At 39.7% G+C, this 19,307-nt stretch overlaps 2 protein-coding genes across 5 annotated transcripts in view; one reads left to right on the top strand and one right to left on the bottom strand.

Moving 5' to 3' along the window:
• The window catches only part of SLC39A8 (solute carrier family 39 member 8), a 61,461-nt gene extending 58,682 nt beyond the window's left edge, over positions 1–2,779 (bottom strand). For all 3 annotated transcript variants that reach the window (XM_061360908.1, XM_061360906.1, XM_061360907.1), the window contains exon 1: positions 2,391–2,779. The gene's annotated coding sequence lies outside the window, so the exon portion shown is untranslated. The remainder of the gene's footprint in view (positions 1–2,390) is intronic.
• Positions 2,780–2,840: 61 nt separating this feature from the next.
• NFKB1 (nuclear factor kappa B subunit 1) overlaps positions 2,841–19,307 on the top strand; it is a 60,745-nt gene continuing 44,278 nt past the window's right edge. The window contains exons 1-3 of one of the 2 annotated variants that reach the window (XM_061360904.1): positions 2,841–3,319; positions 15,106–15,158; positions 16,292–16,376. In XM_061360904.1, the coding sequence (XP_061216888.1) occupies positions 15,114–15,158; positions 16,292–16,376 (130 nt within the window). In that variant the 5' untranslated portion in view covers positions 2,841–3,319; positions 15,106–15,113. The remainder of the gene's footprint in view (positions 3,320–15,105; positions 15,159–16,291; positions 16,377–19,307) is intronic. The other variant, XM_061360902.1, reaches the window with a different exon arrangement.

The raw sequence follows: 19,307 nt of genomic DNA, 5'->3' as shown, positions 1-19,307 counted from the left end.
GATGGCATCATCTTAAAAATACAGTTTTGTTTTTTTTTTAAAGCATATTATTTTGTTATTTTCCTGGTGGATTCAAGTTACAGGAGATAATGACAATGCAAACAGCAAATGTTGACTAAACATTGATAACCTACATGAGGACTGAAGTGTGTGCAAGACAATCACTGGCTACTAAGGCAAATCAGTATTTACAGGCATGAAAAGAAATAAGGCATTAATCAGAAAGAGATTCCGATGCCTCAGAAAGGCACTTATCCTCCCAGAGTAAACCTAGCTCATAACAGACACAGCTCCTAGGTTGCATTTACATATTAGAAAACTTACAACACACACAACCTACTAAGGTGAAACAACTTGGGTAAGTGCACAACTAGAAAGCCTTTCCTCTGATGCACCTTCCAGCTACCAGAGACTAATGAGGCTGGAAACATTTCACATGGTCTACTCTAGCTCAACAACATCAGCATTTGCTCCTTTGCATCCAGCTTTAATCACCCAATCTTTGTTTGTGAGCTGATGTTGTCCAGGTACTGAAGTATCTAGAGGTAACAATGCAAATGTGTGTTATCCAGGAAAGAGGCACCCAATTTTTCAGTGCAAATCATTCACACCTGAGTCTATACTATCCGCCTAATTTCTCTAATGATTGGGAAAAGGATTAGAGAAATAATTGTTCATTTGGCTCTTCAGGTAAGAAGCCTGTGCTTCAATGCAGTTCATTTATCTAGAGTATAAATATAAATTTTACCAAACAGCCTAGCATTATCGTGAGTTTCAGCAGAAATAACATTTCTGTCATGGTGTTGTTATAAGAAAGACACGTTTATGCTTTAAACATAATTTAGAAGAGGCTTTTCTTTTAACATCTAGATGTTTGTAGACGCTGATAAGGATGTCACAGGAAAAGCTGAGACTGGGTACTTGATGTGTCCTTTTAAAATAAATCCACCAGGTAAGTCTTCTTAAGCTTTGGAACTTTTCCACCTTGTCTGATTTCCTGGTACTTGTTCATACAGGTTTTGCCCTGTGAGCACACCTTTGGCTTGCCATGACATGGCACCTTTCATTTCAAATGAATCTTATTCTGAAACTCTGTGTATGCTAAATCCATCTAAACTTCCTTCTTAAAGGGCTTTGGGGCCCAGTTCTCGCCTCGCTTTTGCTCTGCTTACTTCAGTGCACTTGCTTCCATGGGAAGGCTCATACAGAATCTTCAATGTCCAGAAAGCACTCCAATGTAATAAGGGGAAACATGTTTTATTCAGAAACACCAGGCCAGTCAATCTCAATCCCCAATTTGGATTGGGACGAGAATGGGGGAATGCACTTTTAGAAGTGTATCACAGAGCATAAGTGGCAATTCAAATAAAGGAAATTACTTGTCTCTTCATACATATGTATGTGTAATCTGTACGAGATTTCAGTTCTCTTTATTAAGAGACAGAGAAAATCCTTCTGTAGTCCCAGCTCTAATTTTAAATGAGTGCATCTCTGTGCCAACCCAGACACAGGGCACAAAGCGTTAACATCTGAATCTACTCCCTTTCCAGTAATGAAATTGTTTACCGTCTGGATAGACTGGAAGTGTGCAGCAGAACAGTCTCCCTCTGTGACACGACATGACTCTCAATACAATGTTAAAGATAAGGTTATAATAGTTCTCTGATAAAAATACCCATTCCTTCTTGTTCCAGTCAACAGGTGGGTTATGATTTTACTCTATTTCTTTTGAATTAAGTTTTGCTCTACAGTGCCTTATGTCAATAAAAGAAGCAGTAGCTGTATAATTTCATTCCTAAATGGGGGCTTTTAATCCCCCTTATAAATTATGATTTTTGTTAGTGTCCTTCAACTCTGAGATAAATACTTCCTGAAGTTCCACCTCATGTGGCTTTCATGGCATAACAAAATCCCCCACAAGTGCTTTTCAGTTGTGCTGCTGACTTTCTGGGCTAGCACACATTAGGTGAGCCACGCTGGCTGCTGATTTGAGGTGCTCTTCACTCTTAACGAAGTAGGAGTTTAAGACTCAGCATAAAGGTGTTTGAACTTCAATGCTTTGTGTAGTATTTGTGCCAATTAAACATGGCACTAGCTGACTTTCTTCAGCCTTGGCTAGATGTATCTGGGAAACTTGGTTACTATACAGATGCATAGGAATGTTGCCATTTTAAGAAAAAAGAAAGTTTGAAGGTTATACTTATTTACATAGAGCAACCTGGTCTAGTGGAAGGTGCCCCTGCCCATGGCAGAGGGCTTGGAATTAGACGATCTTTAAGGTCCCTTCCAACCCAAACCATTCTGATTCTATACTACAGACTTCAATTCCAGTACTAAGAAGACCAGTGTATTACTGATGGCTGGCGCTATTTAAAAGAAGTTAAACCAACCTGGGAGTCTGCTCTGCCAGAAGCTGTATAAATCCAGAGGAAAAATGGTGCTGTGTAGCCTATGCTGGCTGCTCAGTGCTGTTCTCAGGCATCAGGTCAATCAGTAACCTCCTTTTGTGAAGCGCCCGTGAACGATAGCGAACAGTCAGGCACTACATAGGTGGCTTAAATTAACTCTATGCAGTCTCTTCCCTTCACAACTTCCTAGGTATCAACCGACAAAAAAACTTTGGCAGCCACCCGGTCGGGCCTGACTCCACAGAGGAACCCCAAGAACATCGCTGTGAGCCAAGCAACATGTACAACAACAGGACTATCCTGTGGCGGTGGTAATTCCTTCAGGATGAAAAGGCTCACATATTCACGCGGCTTCCTCCAGGCGGGAGGGCCTGTCCCTGGGGGAGAGAGGGATTTCATCTCGGGGGTTGGGTGGCAGCCCGGCCCTTCCTTGGCTCCGCGCTGCCCCGCTCGCTTCGCCGCTGCCTCTCCCCACTCTCCCGCGGCGGGTTTCTCCTCAGCCGTGAGGTGAGGGGCTGTGAGGGGCTGTCCGGCGCTGCTCGGAGCTGCCCCTCCTCCCGCTCCCTCTCTGCCCCGCATCGGCTGCCCGCTCCCGCCCCTCCCGCGCTGCCGGAACGTCAACGGGAATTTCCAGCCAGGAAGTGCGGTGGGCCGGGGGGCAGGCGGGGGTGGAGGCCGCGCAGGCCGGTGCCGCTCGGCTGCCCTCGCCGACGGGCTCGCGGTGGGGCGGGCAGACGGGAGGGAGCGGACGAAGGAGAGAGGGAGGAGGGAAAGTCCGCGCGGAGCTAGGGCGCGGGCGGCGCCGGCGGCGTCACGCCGGTTACATGGCGCGGTGCTGAGGGACGCGCGGCGCCGAGGGACCCACTAGCGGCAGACGAGGACGAGGCGCCGCCAGCCCTGCCGTGCCCCGGGTGAGCCTCAGGCAGCCCCTGACCCCGGCGCTCTCTGCCTTTTTCCTCGTCTTGCCCTCACCTCTGCTTCTTTGCCGCTGGCTGCGCTCCCTCCGTCCTGTGCCGCCGCGGCCCGACATGGAGCGAGTGTGGGGTGGGAGCGAGCAACTGCGTCCTGCCTGAGCTGGGTCGGGGGGAGCGCTCTGGGGAGCTCGGTGCTCCCTGGAGGAGAGATTTACCGCCCGAAAGCGTGGCGCCGGGCAGCCGCTCAGCCATGACCTCGGCCAGGGTGTGGACCGAGCTCCCGCCGGAGAGCCGGGAGCGGCCGCCGCGGGGTTCGCGTGTTCTTGCCGGGGCGGCTGCCGCGAGTGCAGGGGGTGGAAGGGAAGGGAAGGGAAGGCAGGCAGGCGGTCGTTGCCGTGTGGCGGGACTGGGGTGGTTGCGGGGCTCTGGGGGTCGTGCGGGTACCAGCCCTGCCGGCGGGGTGACTGTGGGAGCAGGGAAGCGGACACCATTTCTTCCCGGCGCCGAGTTTCTGGAGAGGGCGATTCCGCCGCCTTGTTGCAGTGTTGGTGCTGGAAATGCCTCACGCCTTTTCTGTGATTTATCTATTTTAAGCACGTAGTGGGCTTTTCTGCTGCTGTGTGAGGAGACTTCCTAACTACGAAGGGGTGTCTGTGAAGGGCTGTCATGTAAAGCGAAAGAACTTTGAAACCCCAGCTTTACCAGGGTGCTCGTAGGCAAAGGGGGTGCTGCTTCTTACGCTAGTGGTTTCGCAGATGACATCTGTGCTTAACCCGAGACACGGTTTGGAGTGTCTGCTGTTGCGTAGTCGTCGGCTGGCCTTGAAAATACAGGGGGTTACCATGCAAAGCTGGGTTTCCTACTGGCAGCTTTGGGTGCCCTTGTCTTGGGTAAGGCTTGCGGAGTATCACAAGTAGTATAAGTTAAGGCTACTTTAAAGGTAGTAAGCAGTGATATTTTTAAGGGTAACTTCGTACCAAGTGGTGAGGCATGGCAAGGAATATTATTAGAGTGATTGCTCTGTTAGAGTTGACCTTAAACCCAGGAATATTCAGCTTTTTATCATTGCAGTTATTTGTTTACTTATTGACACTTTCTGCTTTAAGGGTAACTTTGATAAGGAAGCACTATGAAGTTATTTTATATAAACATAAAATGGGCTATGATTTCTGAACTGTAGTACAGATGAGCTGTGTGTTATTTGGCAATTATAATAATGGAGTGTACTGCTATGTAATTTCATTTAAATAAGTAAACGTGAGTGCCTGAAAGCATTTGCAGAATAAGTCTTTGTAGGCAAGGGATCATCTGCTGCATTTCAACTTCCTGTTCCAAAATCTTTGCTAAAGAATAACATTTCAAAGAAAATACAGATTATTTTTAATGGTTTTAAAGTGATGATTGTATTTGGTATGTTCTGTGCTTCCACAGTCCTCTCTTCATTTATTTTGTTCACAGGGAAAATTAGTACCAAGCAGATGAATTCTCTGTCATGCTCTTGAGCCTTACATGCTGTAAGGTGCTTACACCATCGCTGTCAAGCTCACAGAACAGGGTTGAAAATACAGCACTTTGTTTTTATTGACACCCAGAGTCTCTGTGCTACGTACTGCAAAGTATCAACTTTTGAAATAGTACTTCAGCCAAAGCATTTTTTATTTTTTTCAGAAGAGAACATAGCTGCCCCTTCTAGGAAAGCGTTAAACAAGATGTCATTCTGAGACGTCATCCTGTCTGCGATGTTTTGTAATCTACAGGAAAGACTACACTCTAATTGAGAAAACGAAAGAGGAAAAAGCAGCTGGTAACTATCCAGATGTAGATCCTCTGTTCTGTAAGGTTCCCTGGCTTAAGAATTTAACTGAGAGTTACGCTGAAATACTACTGTCAGGATCTACCAGAGTGTGGAGATTTCAGGGAAACTCAGTGCTGAAACGTACAAGATCTCTTAAATAATGTAATCTGAAATACTAAACAGAAGGGGAAAAGCCTTTTTTTTTTTCCACCCTTTGTCCCTTTTTTAAAGATATGTCAATCAGTGTTAGAGTCATGAAAGAAGGAGTTTATTTTCTCATGCAAGTAATAAATATACTTTAAGTAGAGCTAAGGTTGTAAAAACTGAGCACAGCTTTGTATCACTTTGTCATGTTGTGTGTTTTTTTTTAAAGGAAAATGTTGTAGGAAACTTTGTACCTGTGTTCAGGTAGTTCAGTCAGCACCTCGGCAATGTTTTTGTGATACATATTTTGAAATCAGAAGATTGTGCTGGGGGAAAAGAAAAAGTTGTGGAAGAGAGAACAAGGAAATCTTGGCCAAGGGCAAGAGGGTAGAAAGCATGCAATGATGCTTCATTTATATGCACAGTCAAAAATTTTCTGCCTCATTTATTGAAAAACTAATTTAATTGTTTCTCATTTACTACATATTTTACTTTTAAAACAAGTTTTAATAACAAACTTTTTTTTCATTGAGATAGCATTATGTGAATTCAGTAACGGATAGCTACAAATAAATGTCACTGAAGCAAATTTGCTAACTAATAGATTTTTGTGTTTTCATGAAAAACAGGGCTCTTCTTTTCATTCACTGCCTTTTCCCAAAATCTTCCCTTGCCACTGTCACATAAGTGCATGCAAACTCCAGGAGTAAGTGGCGAGGAATTCATGTCATCGTGCATTTCATTGCAGAGCATGGATGGACAGGAACCAAGTTTAAACACCTGTGAGCCTGCACTGTCAAGGATACTCTGTGGTGACTAGAAAAGTTAGGGTTCAGGTCTCACTCAAAAGTTAAGTGAATACAAAATGTTGTTTTGAAGTTTCAGAGGTATAGTGAAAGACATTTTTTTTTACTTAGTTGGCTTTCTGATGTAGCTAGTGATGAGCAAATTCTGCAGCCTTTGGAGATTCTGCTTAACTGTTCTGTTTTTTCAGAGACTACAAAATGTATTTGTTAAAATCATCTCATCTTTCAGTGCTGTAAACGTTTGCCGACTCTAAATTCAGAAGTGTTAGTCTTAAAGAAAAATGTTCCTCACTTCCCTAAGCAGCTAATGGAAATTGTAGAGTTAAACTTTTTTTTCCCAGCATGTTGATAGCTTTTCTTTGCTTGTCAGACACAAAATAACACAGCTATTGTAAAGCAAAGAGGATGTTTTGTAATGAGAATTTCAGACAAACATTCTCGTTATAAACTCCTGGTCTTGGTCACTTTTAGCTCCAACACAGGTATTTTAGAAGTGGAAGTTGTAATTTGATGATGTCCTTTAAATAAGCTGTGAGCCTTTCATGAAGTTCTATGTTGATAAGGTCATAATTATGGTTGTCATTTGCTGTGCCCTTAGGTCAGTCAGGCACTAAGTTTGCATCTAATTTTGAGCATAGAAATAATTCAGTGAGTCTTCAGTGCTTTCATTTAAACATGTATTTTGCCAAAGCACTGTTGACTGTTTCAGAAGTCAAGCCTTAAAGATGTTTCAAATTGTTCTAGTCTCCAGGTGAAATCCTTTGTTCAGGATTTAGGTGGAGCTGACAGTCCATGTGTGGGGAGGAAGCTACTGTTGCTGCTGCTAGCAATTTTTCCCCCATTCAACTTTTATGTTATTTTGAAAAGCACTGCCAGATATAATTTTTTCTTAAATTAAAATGCAGAATTAGCTAAACTGAAATATTTCTGTATCTCATTGCATCCTTCAAGCAAACTACTGTTACAGATGGATCAAGAGCAAAGCAGGTCTGAGTTATGTGGTATTGGGTTTTTTTGTTTGTTTTCTTTGTTTCTTTTAAAGATCATATTTCTTTCTATCTGTTTGAACACTTATGGACAGATTTTAACACAGAGATTAAGTAAAAACAGAGTGAGCAGATGTTTTTTTGAGTCTTGGTGGGTTAGGTTACTGGAGAAAATAGGCTGCAGAAATTGTACTATTTACTGTTTATGGGTTTTTTTAAAAAAGCCTTAGTAACCACTTAGCACCTGTAGATTTGAATCCTAGGATGTGACTGCAACGGTGCTAGACTTGGTTTCTACCTGTTTGGTTCCACTTACTGGTATTATTTAACTGACCATTTCTGTCATGTTGCTCTCAGTGGCTGTTCAAAACCAAAAGGACACTGAGAATCCCTTAGCTCACTTTTGTATTTCCAGTGGTAACAGCCCTTGCTGTTTTATGAGTCCTCTTCTGCTGCCATTGTTCATGAGGTGAGGGACTGTTGTCGCCAGTAAGACCCCAGATCCCATGTGGAAGTACCTGATGATACAGCAAACCTTATGTGAACTGGACTTCTGAAATCTTGGGTTTGCTTGTTACTTGGCTTCTCAGAAACTGTTTTTCCCCACCTCCCCTGCCCCTCCTCAAAAGGAAAAGGTTTTGCTGTTTAATATTGATGATTCTTCATACCTGAGGCTTACAGAATGGGTATGTGTGGCTTTTTAAGTTAAAGTTTTACTTTGATAAACAACTTTGTATGAACTAGGACTATTTCTAAAGAGCATTCAGTAATTCTTTTATCTGTAGGAAAAAGTGTTTTAACATGATACTCAGGTTAGTTCAAGTAGCGTTATCACTCTATGTGCTAAATACAGTGTAGTTACTGGAGTTGTTCTGTGTTGAACCTCAGTGTTTTTACATACACTTAGCATTATTCACATACAGGAGTATGTTTGCTATCTATTTGAATACTGTTTATTCGTTTGGTTTAAGTTGCTTTGAATGTGTTTTAACAAAAACATTTGATTCCAGCAATATCTTGGAAAAACTGTTTATGGCATTATGGCATTATAGTATTTCCTCTTGTCATATTAGTTCACTACTTTGACATTTGGAGAAGGAATAAAGCACCCCAAAATTGTGTTTGTAAAGATACGTAATAAAACGACCATTCAGGTAGTTCAGTTACTCTTTACCAAGTGAATTTCCTTATGATGACTTTTTCTTCAAAGTTATAGTAATAAATTTGAGCCTAGATTTCCTACCGTAATTCTGCACCCAGAAATTCTGATTCAGAGCACCACATTTCTGCAGTCTCTTTAATACTTGTAATTGTTTTCATTTCCTAAACATCTTGTAGTTTATATACTGTTGTCCAGTAATGCATCTGCTCACAACTGAAAATATATGAAAATTTTAACGTAAAAAGTTTTTTAATCTTAAAAATACACAGAAAGAGCTCCCAGGTCCCACCCAACAGGAAATAATAAGCAGACTTCATTAATAACAAGAAGAGGCAATTTGTGTTGTTGTATTAGGAAAAACAAACAGTGTCATTTGGGGTTATGTATTGTTATTGCAGGTGCAACAGTCTTAGTGTGAGAAAAAGTCTGCAGAAGAAAGTAGTATCTTCTCTGTATTCCTCTCTGGACAAACCTTTTCTCACTTGTATACTTGAGAAATTATACTCAAATCTTTATTCAGAGATTACACGTCTCTGGTAGCTGAAGGAAAGTAAAAAATACGACTTCTGTATGCCACTTTTGTGGAAATTAAGCATTGTTGAGTTTTATACTGAGAATATAGTTCCCTTAGAACAACATCCCCCTACATCCCTAGGCATTGAAGTCATAGATGGAGGAAAAATAAAAATAGTGAACTCTTAACATTTAAAGGCAAACTTCAAATCTCAAGTCAGTTTCGTTACCCAGTTAAAATTCCCTTAAAAAAAAACCAAAACATAGTTAATGGGTCTCCTTGTCAGCTTGAGTGAGTTAGCAATCACCTCTCATGGTTTTTAAAATGCTTTTTCTTTCCTGTTTGTGCTAGAGATCTATGCCAGTAGTGTGAGTGAAACCATGCATGAAGTTCCCTTAATATTTTGGTTCTGTTCACTTTGTGTATTTTTAAATACTGTAACTATTTATTACCTCTTATTTTGGATAACCCAGTGATCTGCTATCTGCAGCACATCTTTTATTTTAAAAAGAAAAATATGTGTGACTTCAGAAACAAGTATGATTTATTAAAATGGATGCAATTGAAATAGTAGTTGAGAACAATATAAATAAAATAACCGTTAGTAAAACCTGTGTTAAGATTTTGCTTGGTTAGTATTTGGGAGGGCGATGTCTCTCCTTCCCCTTTCCCTTACCTCCTTCTCCAGAAAACTTTTCTTCTGCAGCAGCTTCATTAGTGGCAACAGTAGTGAAAGTACAAGGTGCTGGTAGCTAACACCTTTCAGAGTCTAATTTTGTAGACCTGCTTTAAGCAGGTTTGGACAGTATGTGTTCAAAATGCCAGCAACTGTTTGGAATCTTGCCTGTGCAATATTCCCAGTGTTGTTTACATTGCTTTTAGCAAAAATAAAATTTATTTTTCTTCAGAAAACAATCTTTTATTCAGACTTCAAAAATTAAAGTGGTTAAAAGGACATGCAGACTTTAAGGGTTATCCACATCACTTCTGTAGGTTCATGACCCACCATCAGTGTCCTCTGAAGCTCTGTAAGACCAAAGCCTGTGTATACATGTGGCTTGCTATTTTGTGCAGGGTTAGAAAATAGCAGTTCTCAGACTTTGTTTTTTCCCCTCCATGTGCTTCTCTAAGAATATATTCTACACCAAAAGGTTTTTGCCCTGGAGCTGTACTCCCAGTATTTTTGGAAAATAATTGGGCTACAAGAGAAATGAAGCGAAGGATGATGAAGAGAGGTACAGAGCTGAGGTGAAAAGGCTAGGCAGTGAAAGGAATGGGGAACATCCTGACTTCAGAGGCACTGCAGTGCCTAAACAACTTGGATCATCTCTCTGTTGTGTCAGAGCAGCCAATTCTGTCCTCTAGCCAAAAATGTCTCGGCAGCTCTTCTCCTGCCTCCAGCCCTGACCCAGCAACTTGCAATGTCTATTGCACAATACATTTCCCAGCATTTGTGTGTGGGAAATGCTGTCTGTGTAGCAGTTGCCTCTATACAGATACAGATTATGTTTTGCAAAGGGTAGAAAAGTGAGGCTTCAGGATGGCTAGTTGCCACTAAAAGTAAATAGTAATAATAAACAATACCAGGTAAAATGCTTTGTAGAGACTGTAAATGCAACAGTTTCTGTTTTTACCTCAATATTTCATAGCTGCTACAAGGTTTCAGACAACTTGGTGCTGACCCTAAAATCATAGTTCTCTGCAGTCAGATAGTCTGCCATGTGTTATAGCCCTGATGTAGCAAAGCCCTTACAATATATAACACACAAATGTCTTTGCCTTTCATCCTTATTCTTCTCTATTCTTAATAAGCAAAATAAACAGGCTAAGGGCATAGTCACAGTGAATTTCATTGCTTTCATTCAGTGTCCAGTTAAAGAAGTTTATTTTTAACAGGTAAATTGCAGTGAAAGCCATGTTAAAGAGAAAAAACACTGCTAAAAAACTTGCAGGAAGACCTGTACTTTCAGCATGTATATCAAGTCAGCTGAGGTGTAATAGTTGCATTTCTTGCACTGAGGCTTGCTTTCTGAATCTTAGCCTTGAAAAGTGAAATCTGAAATCAAATGATCAAGATAAACAGAAATGAGAATTCTTGTTCCTGGATGGGAGTGTGCCTACATTAATTATGTTGTTTCTGTTTTAAATGCATGAACTTTTGGAAGCTTTAAAAACTCAGAATACAATAAATGAGCTCACGTTCTTCCAGCTGTGCCTATTTGTACCTGGTATTATTTGGGTATTAAGGAGTGGTGGTAATGCACCAACCTTGATTGGTTGGTGCAACCCCATCATGTGCAATATACATATATGCATAGATCTGATGGGTTTTTTTTTCTCCCCCCCCCCCCTTAACCTTTCTCACAATGGCAGCTGGCCCACTGTGGGAAGAAGGGAATACTGCATGCATACAAGCATCATGCAGACACACTTACAGTCCCTCAGTAGGCACAGTTGTGCGGTTTTGGACAAGTTAGGCTGGTTTTCATGTTATTGCACTAAGAGCTAAATGACTTTCCTTCACCCACCTTTGAATTTTCACACTAAAAAATACAGTGAATTGAAATGTCTAGTGTTCTGTGCCCATTATCTGGGAGATTTTAGATGATCTCCGGGGTGGAGACTGTCATGGTTGATTGTGGTCTGCAGGTGTAGGGCTATTTTTTACTGTAGATGCAAGTTTGCAGTACGGTTTGTGGGAATTGGAGATTATGTGGGAAGCAGACATATGTAGTAACACAAACTTCCACAATTACAGAATCATAGAATGGTTAGGGTTTGAAAGGACCTTACAATCATCCAGCTCCAATCCCCACAAAACAATTTTAATCCCAGTCAAGTGAGAGGTGCTTTTGACTTGAGTTCTCTAAGATGCATATAGCACCAAATATAGCATGGATAAAAACAAGCTCTGCTCCAAAACACAGCTTGTGCAAGGAGAGAATAAACATGTGGTAGATGCTAATCTTAGCACTTAATGCATATAGGAAAGGTGCTTAAGAAACTCAAGGTATAATAAGGGAAGAGGCCAATTAAAAATCATATACTACGGTCTGTTTTTCTACAGATGTCTCTTTAGGTTTTGATCATGTTATTGATTCTCTGAATTTGCCTCAATTTTCTCCTAACAGGAGGACACTTTGGGTTTTGTAAGCTAAATAAGTGCTAAGGAGACAAATTCTATTTTGGAGGTAGGGTTCCCAGAACATTTTATTGGGTTTTGAAAGAGGACAAAGCATACAGTGAAACCAAGAGTGTTTTCAGTTTTCACTTAGAGGGGTCATATTAAACAGCTGGGTTAATTTTTGTTTAGGCCCTGAAAAGGCAATCGAGTGTCAGTTTACAAAGGCATATGTTTGCACATCTAAATTATCATGTGTTTATAATAAACTGGCTTAGCATTCAAGCCTGAGAAAATGTCTTTAATCTTTCCCCCAAACACTGCATCTGACTATTGAGCACAAAAGATGTCAAGTAAGAGACACCTGTGGTTTTGGTGTGAGTGAAATTGCGTTTAATACCTGGTTAGATATTCATTAGCATGCACCTACAGCAACTGAGTAGTATGCCAGTAGTCACCTTGCTGCTTCTGAGTGTAATGTTCATTTTTAATAACTGCTGTTTCGCTGTTGTGACATCGGCTTTCTGACTGATGCAGTGGACAGAAATTACCATTTTGATCAGGTGAAACTGAAGGGCTGATTCAGGTAGACATCGCTGTTACTTCAGGATGGATTCTAATTCTTATTTCAAAGTACTTGAAATGAAAAGTTTTCAGAAATACTGCCTCTCTGGTATTTTTGCAGTGTGTTAAAGTTGTTTTGTAGAGCTGTATACGTGACCGGGAAGCATGGCAGATGTGAGAACTACCCTTGTCCCACAGAGTTCTGCTGGACTGAGTGTCTTACAGTCCAAGAAAGGGCAAAAGAGTAGAACTTGCTGTTAGATTTATCCCATTGGACTTACAGAAAAAGCTGTGAGATGCTTTGTTTGAAAGTTTTGCAAGGAAGCATAGGTTTGGCAAACAGGCAGGTGGGCAGATGCTGTTCATATTAGCTCTTTGGATTTTTCATTTGTTTGTTTTTTCTGCAGAAACACATTTACTGTGTCGCATCTGGGTGCTTCAGGTACTTCAGAACACAGTTTTGTACATGTGACTCGTGAAATAATAGGTGATTAAACATGAGACATCACAAATCAAGGCTTTTAGGACTAGGTTTTATTCTGCTTCTGCAGAAGAAATCTGGCATTTGCACTCACAGTTACTTGTGAGTGCAACTCAGTATGCATCAGCAGGGTGGGTATTTTCTGATGCCTCCTAAGAAAATACTGGCTACTGAGGTCTTCAGATTGTTTTCTGTAATATCTACGTCTTTAACTGGCAAGTGCTTGCCAAAAAAATAATTGCAGTTATTTCAGTAACCTCTCAATTGGTGATGAAGGTAACTTTCTTTCTATGGAACAGAATGGCAAATAAAAACATCTTAGTAAAGTTTGTTATATGCTCAAGGTTTTGTTATGCCTTGTATGTTGACTTTTTTCCCATAAAGATTGATAATAACAATAGCAAATTATTGACTACACTAATGTTTTGTAGAATATGCCTGAGAGGTAATGTGACTGACTGGCATTTTTTAATATTGCTGAAGTCCTGAGATGTGTATATATATATATATCTATCCTGAGATATAGATATAGATATATATTAGGTGATGAAGTAGATCACGGATGGCTTGAAGTACAGCATGGGTGGATGCTTGTTGTCTTGTTTACTTATTTTTGTCTGAAACCAGTTATTTTCCAATTGCTCAAATACTGTAAATAAATATTACCCAGTCAATATTTTTCTCTAAAATTTAATTAAAACAGGTGAATGTTTTTATTTTCTAGGTTAAAAAATAACTTGATCCTCATGGACCTCTTTTTTCCTGGAAGCTGTCTGGGTGTTAAGTGTCTCCTGTTTCTCCGTTTTAGGTTTTCTTTCATTTTCTACTTGTGTGGGATGGATGGTTATCTGTTGTCTTTGGCACTTGTTAGCAAGCTGAGTTAAGCCTTTGTTGAAGTGAAGTATCTGAATATTCCAAGTTTCTTTTTACTCTTTGCCTTTCTAGTTCCTGTAGAAGGTACACTGTGACTCAGTTTTTCTTTACCGGTTTGCTGATGACTTGCCACTCTCAGTTTTCACGGTTCACTTTGCTGGAAAATATGGCTCATGTTCATTGTATTGTGGTGGAATGTGAGGGCCAGTGACATGTTTCTGTCTTCTATTAGATACTAACCTTACTTAAAGTATCTGCCTGCATGCAGATAAGGGTTTCTTGAAATAGTCACTACAGTTACTTCCAGATGTTCCTTGGCGAACCTTTTTTAGTCAGATCAACATAAGTGAAATCGTAATTCTTTCAATAACATCAACATGAAAGGAAATAACACTGATCTTTTATAGTAGACCTAATAAATTCCTAACAAATTTTCCAGGCTCCGTTACTGGCTTGCTACTGGCAAAAGTTTCAGTGTTCAGCATTTACATGTAGACTTGTGAGAGAGGGTTAAATATGCTGTACCTCCGTAATTGTCATTGTCAGCACTGAGTTGTTGTGGGTGCCAAGCACTTATGGAACTCTGGTTCCACACATAAAGGTGTACGAAATTAGTCAATGTTTGATAGCTGTTTTTATTTAAAGAAAAAATACTGGAAGCTCTTTCTTGGACATCTTTATCTTTCACAAGAGAACTGTTAGGGTTCATTCATGAATGCTCAGTCTTTTTAGTGTATAAAAACACAGAGACCTGCATTTGCTAAGCCATGGTAACGGCTTTGCTGAAAGTCTAATGGCAGAGCAAAGACAGAAACAAATTAATTCCTGATTTTAAGAAATTGTTACTTCAGGACTTTGGCTGTAATTTTTAGTTGCTTTGGGAGCAGGCAATGGAAAATCCTAGCTGTAGCCTCTCCTGTCCTTAGCTTGCCTTTTGCAAATTATAAGGAATTGAAGAGTAATTTAGAAATTGTTACCATGAGTAAATTAAGGGTCAGAGGTGGTGCTTTTAACTCATAGAATCACAGAATGGTTTGGGTTGGAAGGGACCTTAAAGATCATCCAGTTCCAACCCCCTGCTGTGGGCTGGGACACCTTTCACTAGACCAAGTTACTCAAAACCCCGTGCAACCTGGCCTTGAACAGTGCCAGGGATGGGGCAGCCACAGCTTCTCTGGGCAACCATGCCAGGGCCTCAGCACCCTCATAGTGAAGAATTTTTTTCATAATGTCTATTCTAAAGATACTGGTGTACATTGGGTAAAAAAAAAAAAAGAAAAAGAAAAGAAAAAGAAAAAATAATAAAGAGTGTTCTGATCATATTTTCTGTGTTTCAGGAATTAAAATGGCAGGAGAAGATTCCTATATTATGGGAGTGTCTGATCCCCAAGTAAGTGGGTTTGTGTATTTTCAGTATCCTTGTATTTTCTCCTAGCTCTCTGTTCTGGATTCCTCTTATATTGTCCTGTCATTTCCTAGGGTTTACAACATGGAGACATAAAAGCATTGTAGTTTACTGGCAGAAATGAGGTTTGAGGAATTCTAGGGGTTTTTTTTCTCTAAGGCATTTTTATGTCAACTGCAGTTTGCTTTGCCACTGGTGAAATGCTGAAATGAAAAGGAAAGCTAGGCGTGCTGAAAGAAGCAATTGAAAAAAGACTAATTTTTATGCCCTGCCTGTCTGTGACACTTGCTCTGAAATGTATTCTGTGGTTTCTTTATATTCTATCTGAAAATAAAGCCCCTTAGGCCCTAAAAGGCCCCTTTGTATGATTTTTTGCAAATTTTTCATTGACACTGATGACTGAAATGTTCATTTGCTCACACAGATCAGAAGGCCAAGCTCTTCAGAAGCTCTTCCTGATCTATTAGGTCATTTCATGATTCATTTGAATTATGAAATTGGTGCCTGAATGAAAAGCTTGAGATAATTTCTACTCAATTTCTCAAAAGAAACTATTTTCTCCCTTATGCTTGCTGCACTTTGGAAGAAGACAGATTTATACCTGACAACGTTTACTATGAGTTAAGACATGTCAGAGTTCAAAAAAGAAACAAACTCCCAAACTTTAACCTGGTTACATACTGTTTTCTTGCATTAGAGCTTGTAAATATATTTATGTAAGGAATGTAGTCTGGTGGGGTTTAGTCACAGAAGTGAAAATGTAAAGACGCAGGGTCTCACCAATGCATTGAGCAAAGACATCTATGAACAGATTTTCAGAATATACTGTATAAGCTCTTTTGAATGTATAGTTGTCAGCACATACACGCAAAATGCATACTTAGAAACTGCGCTGAGCAGTGAGGTCTCATGATACTGGTGGAACTTGGTCAGTGCTATCAGCTTTGCTTGCACTGCTGTTGCCAACAAAAATATAATTCATATAAAATGTTTGTGTACTGCACTGGTGTGTTTGCAATCTCAATATTTGCAGAGAACTTTAAAATACTTTGCTGATAGATGTTCTATAAAATTATGTGTATATGTAGTAATGAAGAGTGTATTTTATTTTGACATAGATGTTTGCGATGGATCAGTTCATGGGAATGAATACATTATTTAATAATACAAATTACATCACGCCGGACTTGCCACTGCGAACAGGTATGAACTGTTGCTCTTTGATTGCGCTATTGTCCTGCTGTTTCTTTTAGTTATTTTTAGTGTGAAATGCTTTTCAGAGGCTTTTCTGTTTGCGCTCCTGTATTTCATAATGCGAGACCCCAAGGTTGTCAAGTAGGCTTTTTATTACACCCTTGTGCATCTCTTTCTTGCCCTCAGGAAACTTTCAAAAGTAAATCAAATCTGATTTTATTTTGGCTTGTATAGAAAGTGAAAGTTTCCATTGGCTAGATGGTTTGAGTGACCAGAATGCTTTGAGTGACCTGTTTCTAGGCATCCTTAGTGACCTACATGTTTGTATTGCCAGATGCAGCATATACTTTTAGTTTTGATTTTGACTGGTGTTTCATATGTTGTAATAATTCTTAAGGTACTTGGGTTTCACTAATAACATGTAGAATATGTTCAACTTCCTGTATCATCTGAATCTGTTTTTCCTTTTCAGTGACTTGTCTGTTTCCTGTAAAGTGGCAATTTGGTATTAAAGGGACCTGACAATTTCCTGAATAACAACACAAGTTTAAAAGTTCAGAGTCAAATTTTGCAACCAACTGCTGCAAATAAACAAATACTATTCTGCAGAGGTCTGATATGCAGCTCTTCTTTCAGTGTGGTTTCACAACAGTTGTATCAAATAGAAGCGTGTTATATCTCAGCCAATAGCTTGGTCAGCCTTGATCTGGCTTCTCACTTAAATGTAGAAAACTCTTTTTTCATGCATAGTTTCATTAGAGTAGCTGATATGAAAGGAGGAAGGAAATAGAAATTTATTTAAATATGTGAGGTTTCTCCCAATGTATATCTCCAATAACATAGCTTCAGTATAACTATTAATGTCTTAACAGGACAACTTTCTGATTTTGATCTGTTTGTTGTATCTGGGTGTAAGCTGGTATCTTCCGTATTGCAGATTGCTGCTTTTTTGTTGTTGCTGTTGTTGTTGAAAATGCAAATCTTTTTTTTTGCAGTATTTCATACACTGACATACATACATTGACAGCAGCGAAGGTGTGATGGGTAAAACAAAATAAGATATTAGCTTTTTAATTCATAGGTAAAGTAACAAATGATGATTTAAAAAAGAAAAATTACGGCATGCTTATTGTTTCAGTGTTTTGTAGTTTAAACAATACTTCAGTTTTCTTGACTGAATAGTAGCAAGAAAGGATCAAGAAACATGGTACAGATAATTCTGTATCAAGATAAAACGTTCTGATGAGCTAAGCTCTTGAGAAATATGGAGAAGCATCCAACAAATTAATGTTGAAATCATTTGTGGTGTGTTTTTATTAAGGCAGATAAAATTGTTCAGTAAGATTAATCTGTGTAGGATTAAAGGGCTTGTGCATTGTATGCTAAGGGTTGGGGTTTTTTTGCTGTTCTCCCAGAGTTTCTGTGGAACAATTTAAGTTATTGGAATTTTGATTTCCCCATAATGATCACTTACATGTACCTTTTAAGCTTGCTCTGTACTCCTCATGCCAGACTCATTCCATACAAATTATTCAGAGATATAAAGCTGATTTTCAGATCTCTCTGTCCTGTCTGAACTAGAAAACAGCTGTTTTTAAAACTGTGTGGGGGAGTCAAGAATTCACTGAGTTCTGCAGTCACAGAAAACTCTTACTGGGCTAAGCCTAGCTCTGTTCTTAATTTGCAGAGTTGTTCAGAAAAGGCCATTTTTCAGTGGCACTGCTCTTGTATACAGCTGCACTATATGAGGTACGAAATGGTATTTAATAAGGATTATGGATTTTAGGTTTTCACAAACAGTAAGTTAACCACAGGTTTAAGTAAGGGTTATCATTTCAGTGGGATCTGTTGGTGCCATAGTGATTTTGTTTCTTGTGTAGTATCAATATAATGCTTTCTTCCTCCCCTGCTTGAGACTATGTTGTGTTAGTTACTATGGACTATTTCTTCAGTTATAAGGTAGTAAAAGAACTTGCATATTATGCTTTAGTTGTTTCTAGGCAGGAACTAATGATTTCTTTTTACACAGAAAGGCTAGTTAAAAATTCTCATGGCACTTTCCAAAAGTACTTCCAGCTGGGATATGGAGAGGGTAAAATAAATGTTCCAAAAAGGATTTTTCTCTAGGACAGATGGATGATTTAAAAAGAAAGAACTGAAGATATTAAGTGTTCCTCATCATTTGGAGTAGTACCTACATCTTTCAATCTGCACATTTGTAAATGCACAATGTTAGACTTACTACATTGGCAGACAGGTTTAATATATAACTGTAGATTGCGGTATTGTGCCAGTGTAGCTGAATCAACAAATAGCTGGGGAATTTGGGGACTTTCTGATGATAGATGTTCTGCTATTATGTTAACATTTACAGTAACAGTAGAAGACCTTTGAGACTTTCAATGAGGTTGTCAGTGCACAAGGGTCTTTGCTTGCTTCTTTTTGTCTCTCGTGTGTCAGTTTTAAGTAAAAATTTGACTTCTGGCTCTAAAGCTGTAGTAGGTAGTTACATGGTTCAAGCTCTACGTTAACATCTAATTCTAGAAAGAGAAGTAGTTTGTGTCTTTGGTGACAAAAAGATGTATTTATAACAAGTGCAGTAACAGTGCAAAGTGCAGGACTGAGCTGTGTGTTTAAAACATCACCATCAGCAGAGACAGTATGTTATGATGTCAGCCGCCCCTTTGACTCATTGGGAAGTATCCTGCCTTTGAGAGTTAGATACTAGTCCTCATTGGCATCTGGGATGGAGTGAGTGTTACCCATGGCATGTATTTAGGCTGTGTAAAAGCGGGTATGTGTGATGTCCACTGTGGAGTGGAGGGACAAAGTGATGCCTTAAATTGGAGAGGAAATTGGCAGAGCTCTGAGGAAAGTGTTTTACAATTTGGGGTGTTTCTTACTTCCTGATTATCCAAGGCCATCTACAACCATGTAACA

The sequence above is a fragment of the Neopsephotus bourkii genome, unplaced genomic scaffold (assembly GCF_033783945.1).
Source record: "Neopsephotus bourkii isolate Nb327-2 ecotype Australia unplaced genomic scaffold, CSIRO-AGI_Nbou_v1 NB_1037, whole genome shotgun sequence".
Lineage (NCBI taxonomy): Eukaryota > Metazoa > Chordata > Aves > Psittaciformes > Psittacidae > Neopsephotus > Neopsephotus bourkii.
The sequence above is the reverse complement of the archived record's forward strand: the minus strand, read 5'-3'. Positions and strand labels throughout refer to the sequence as shown.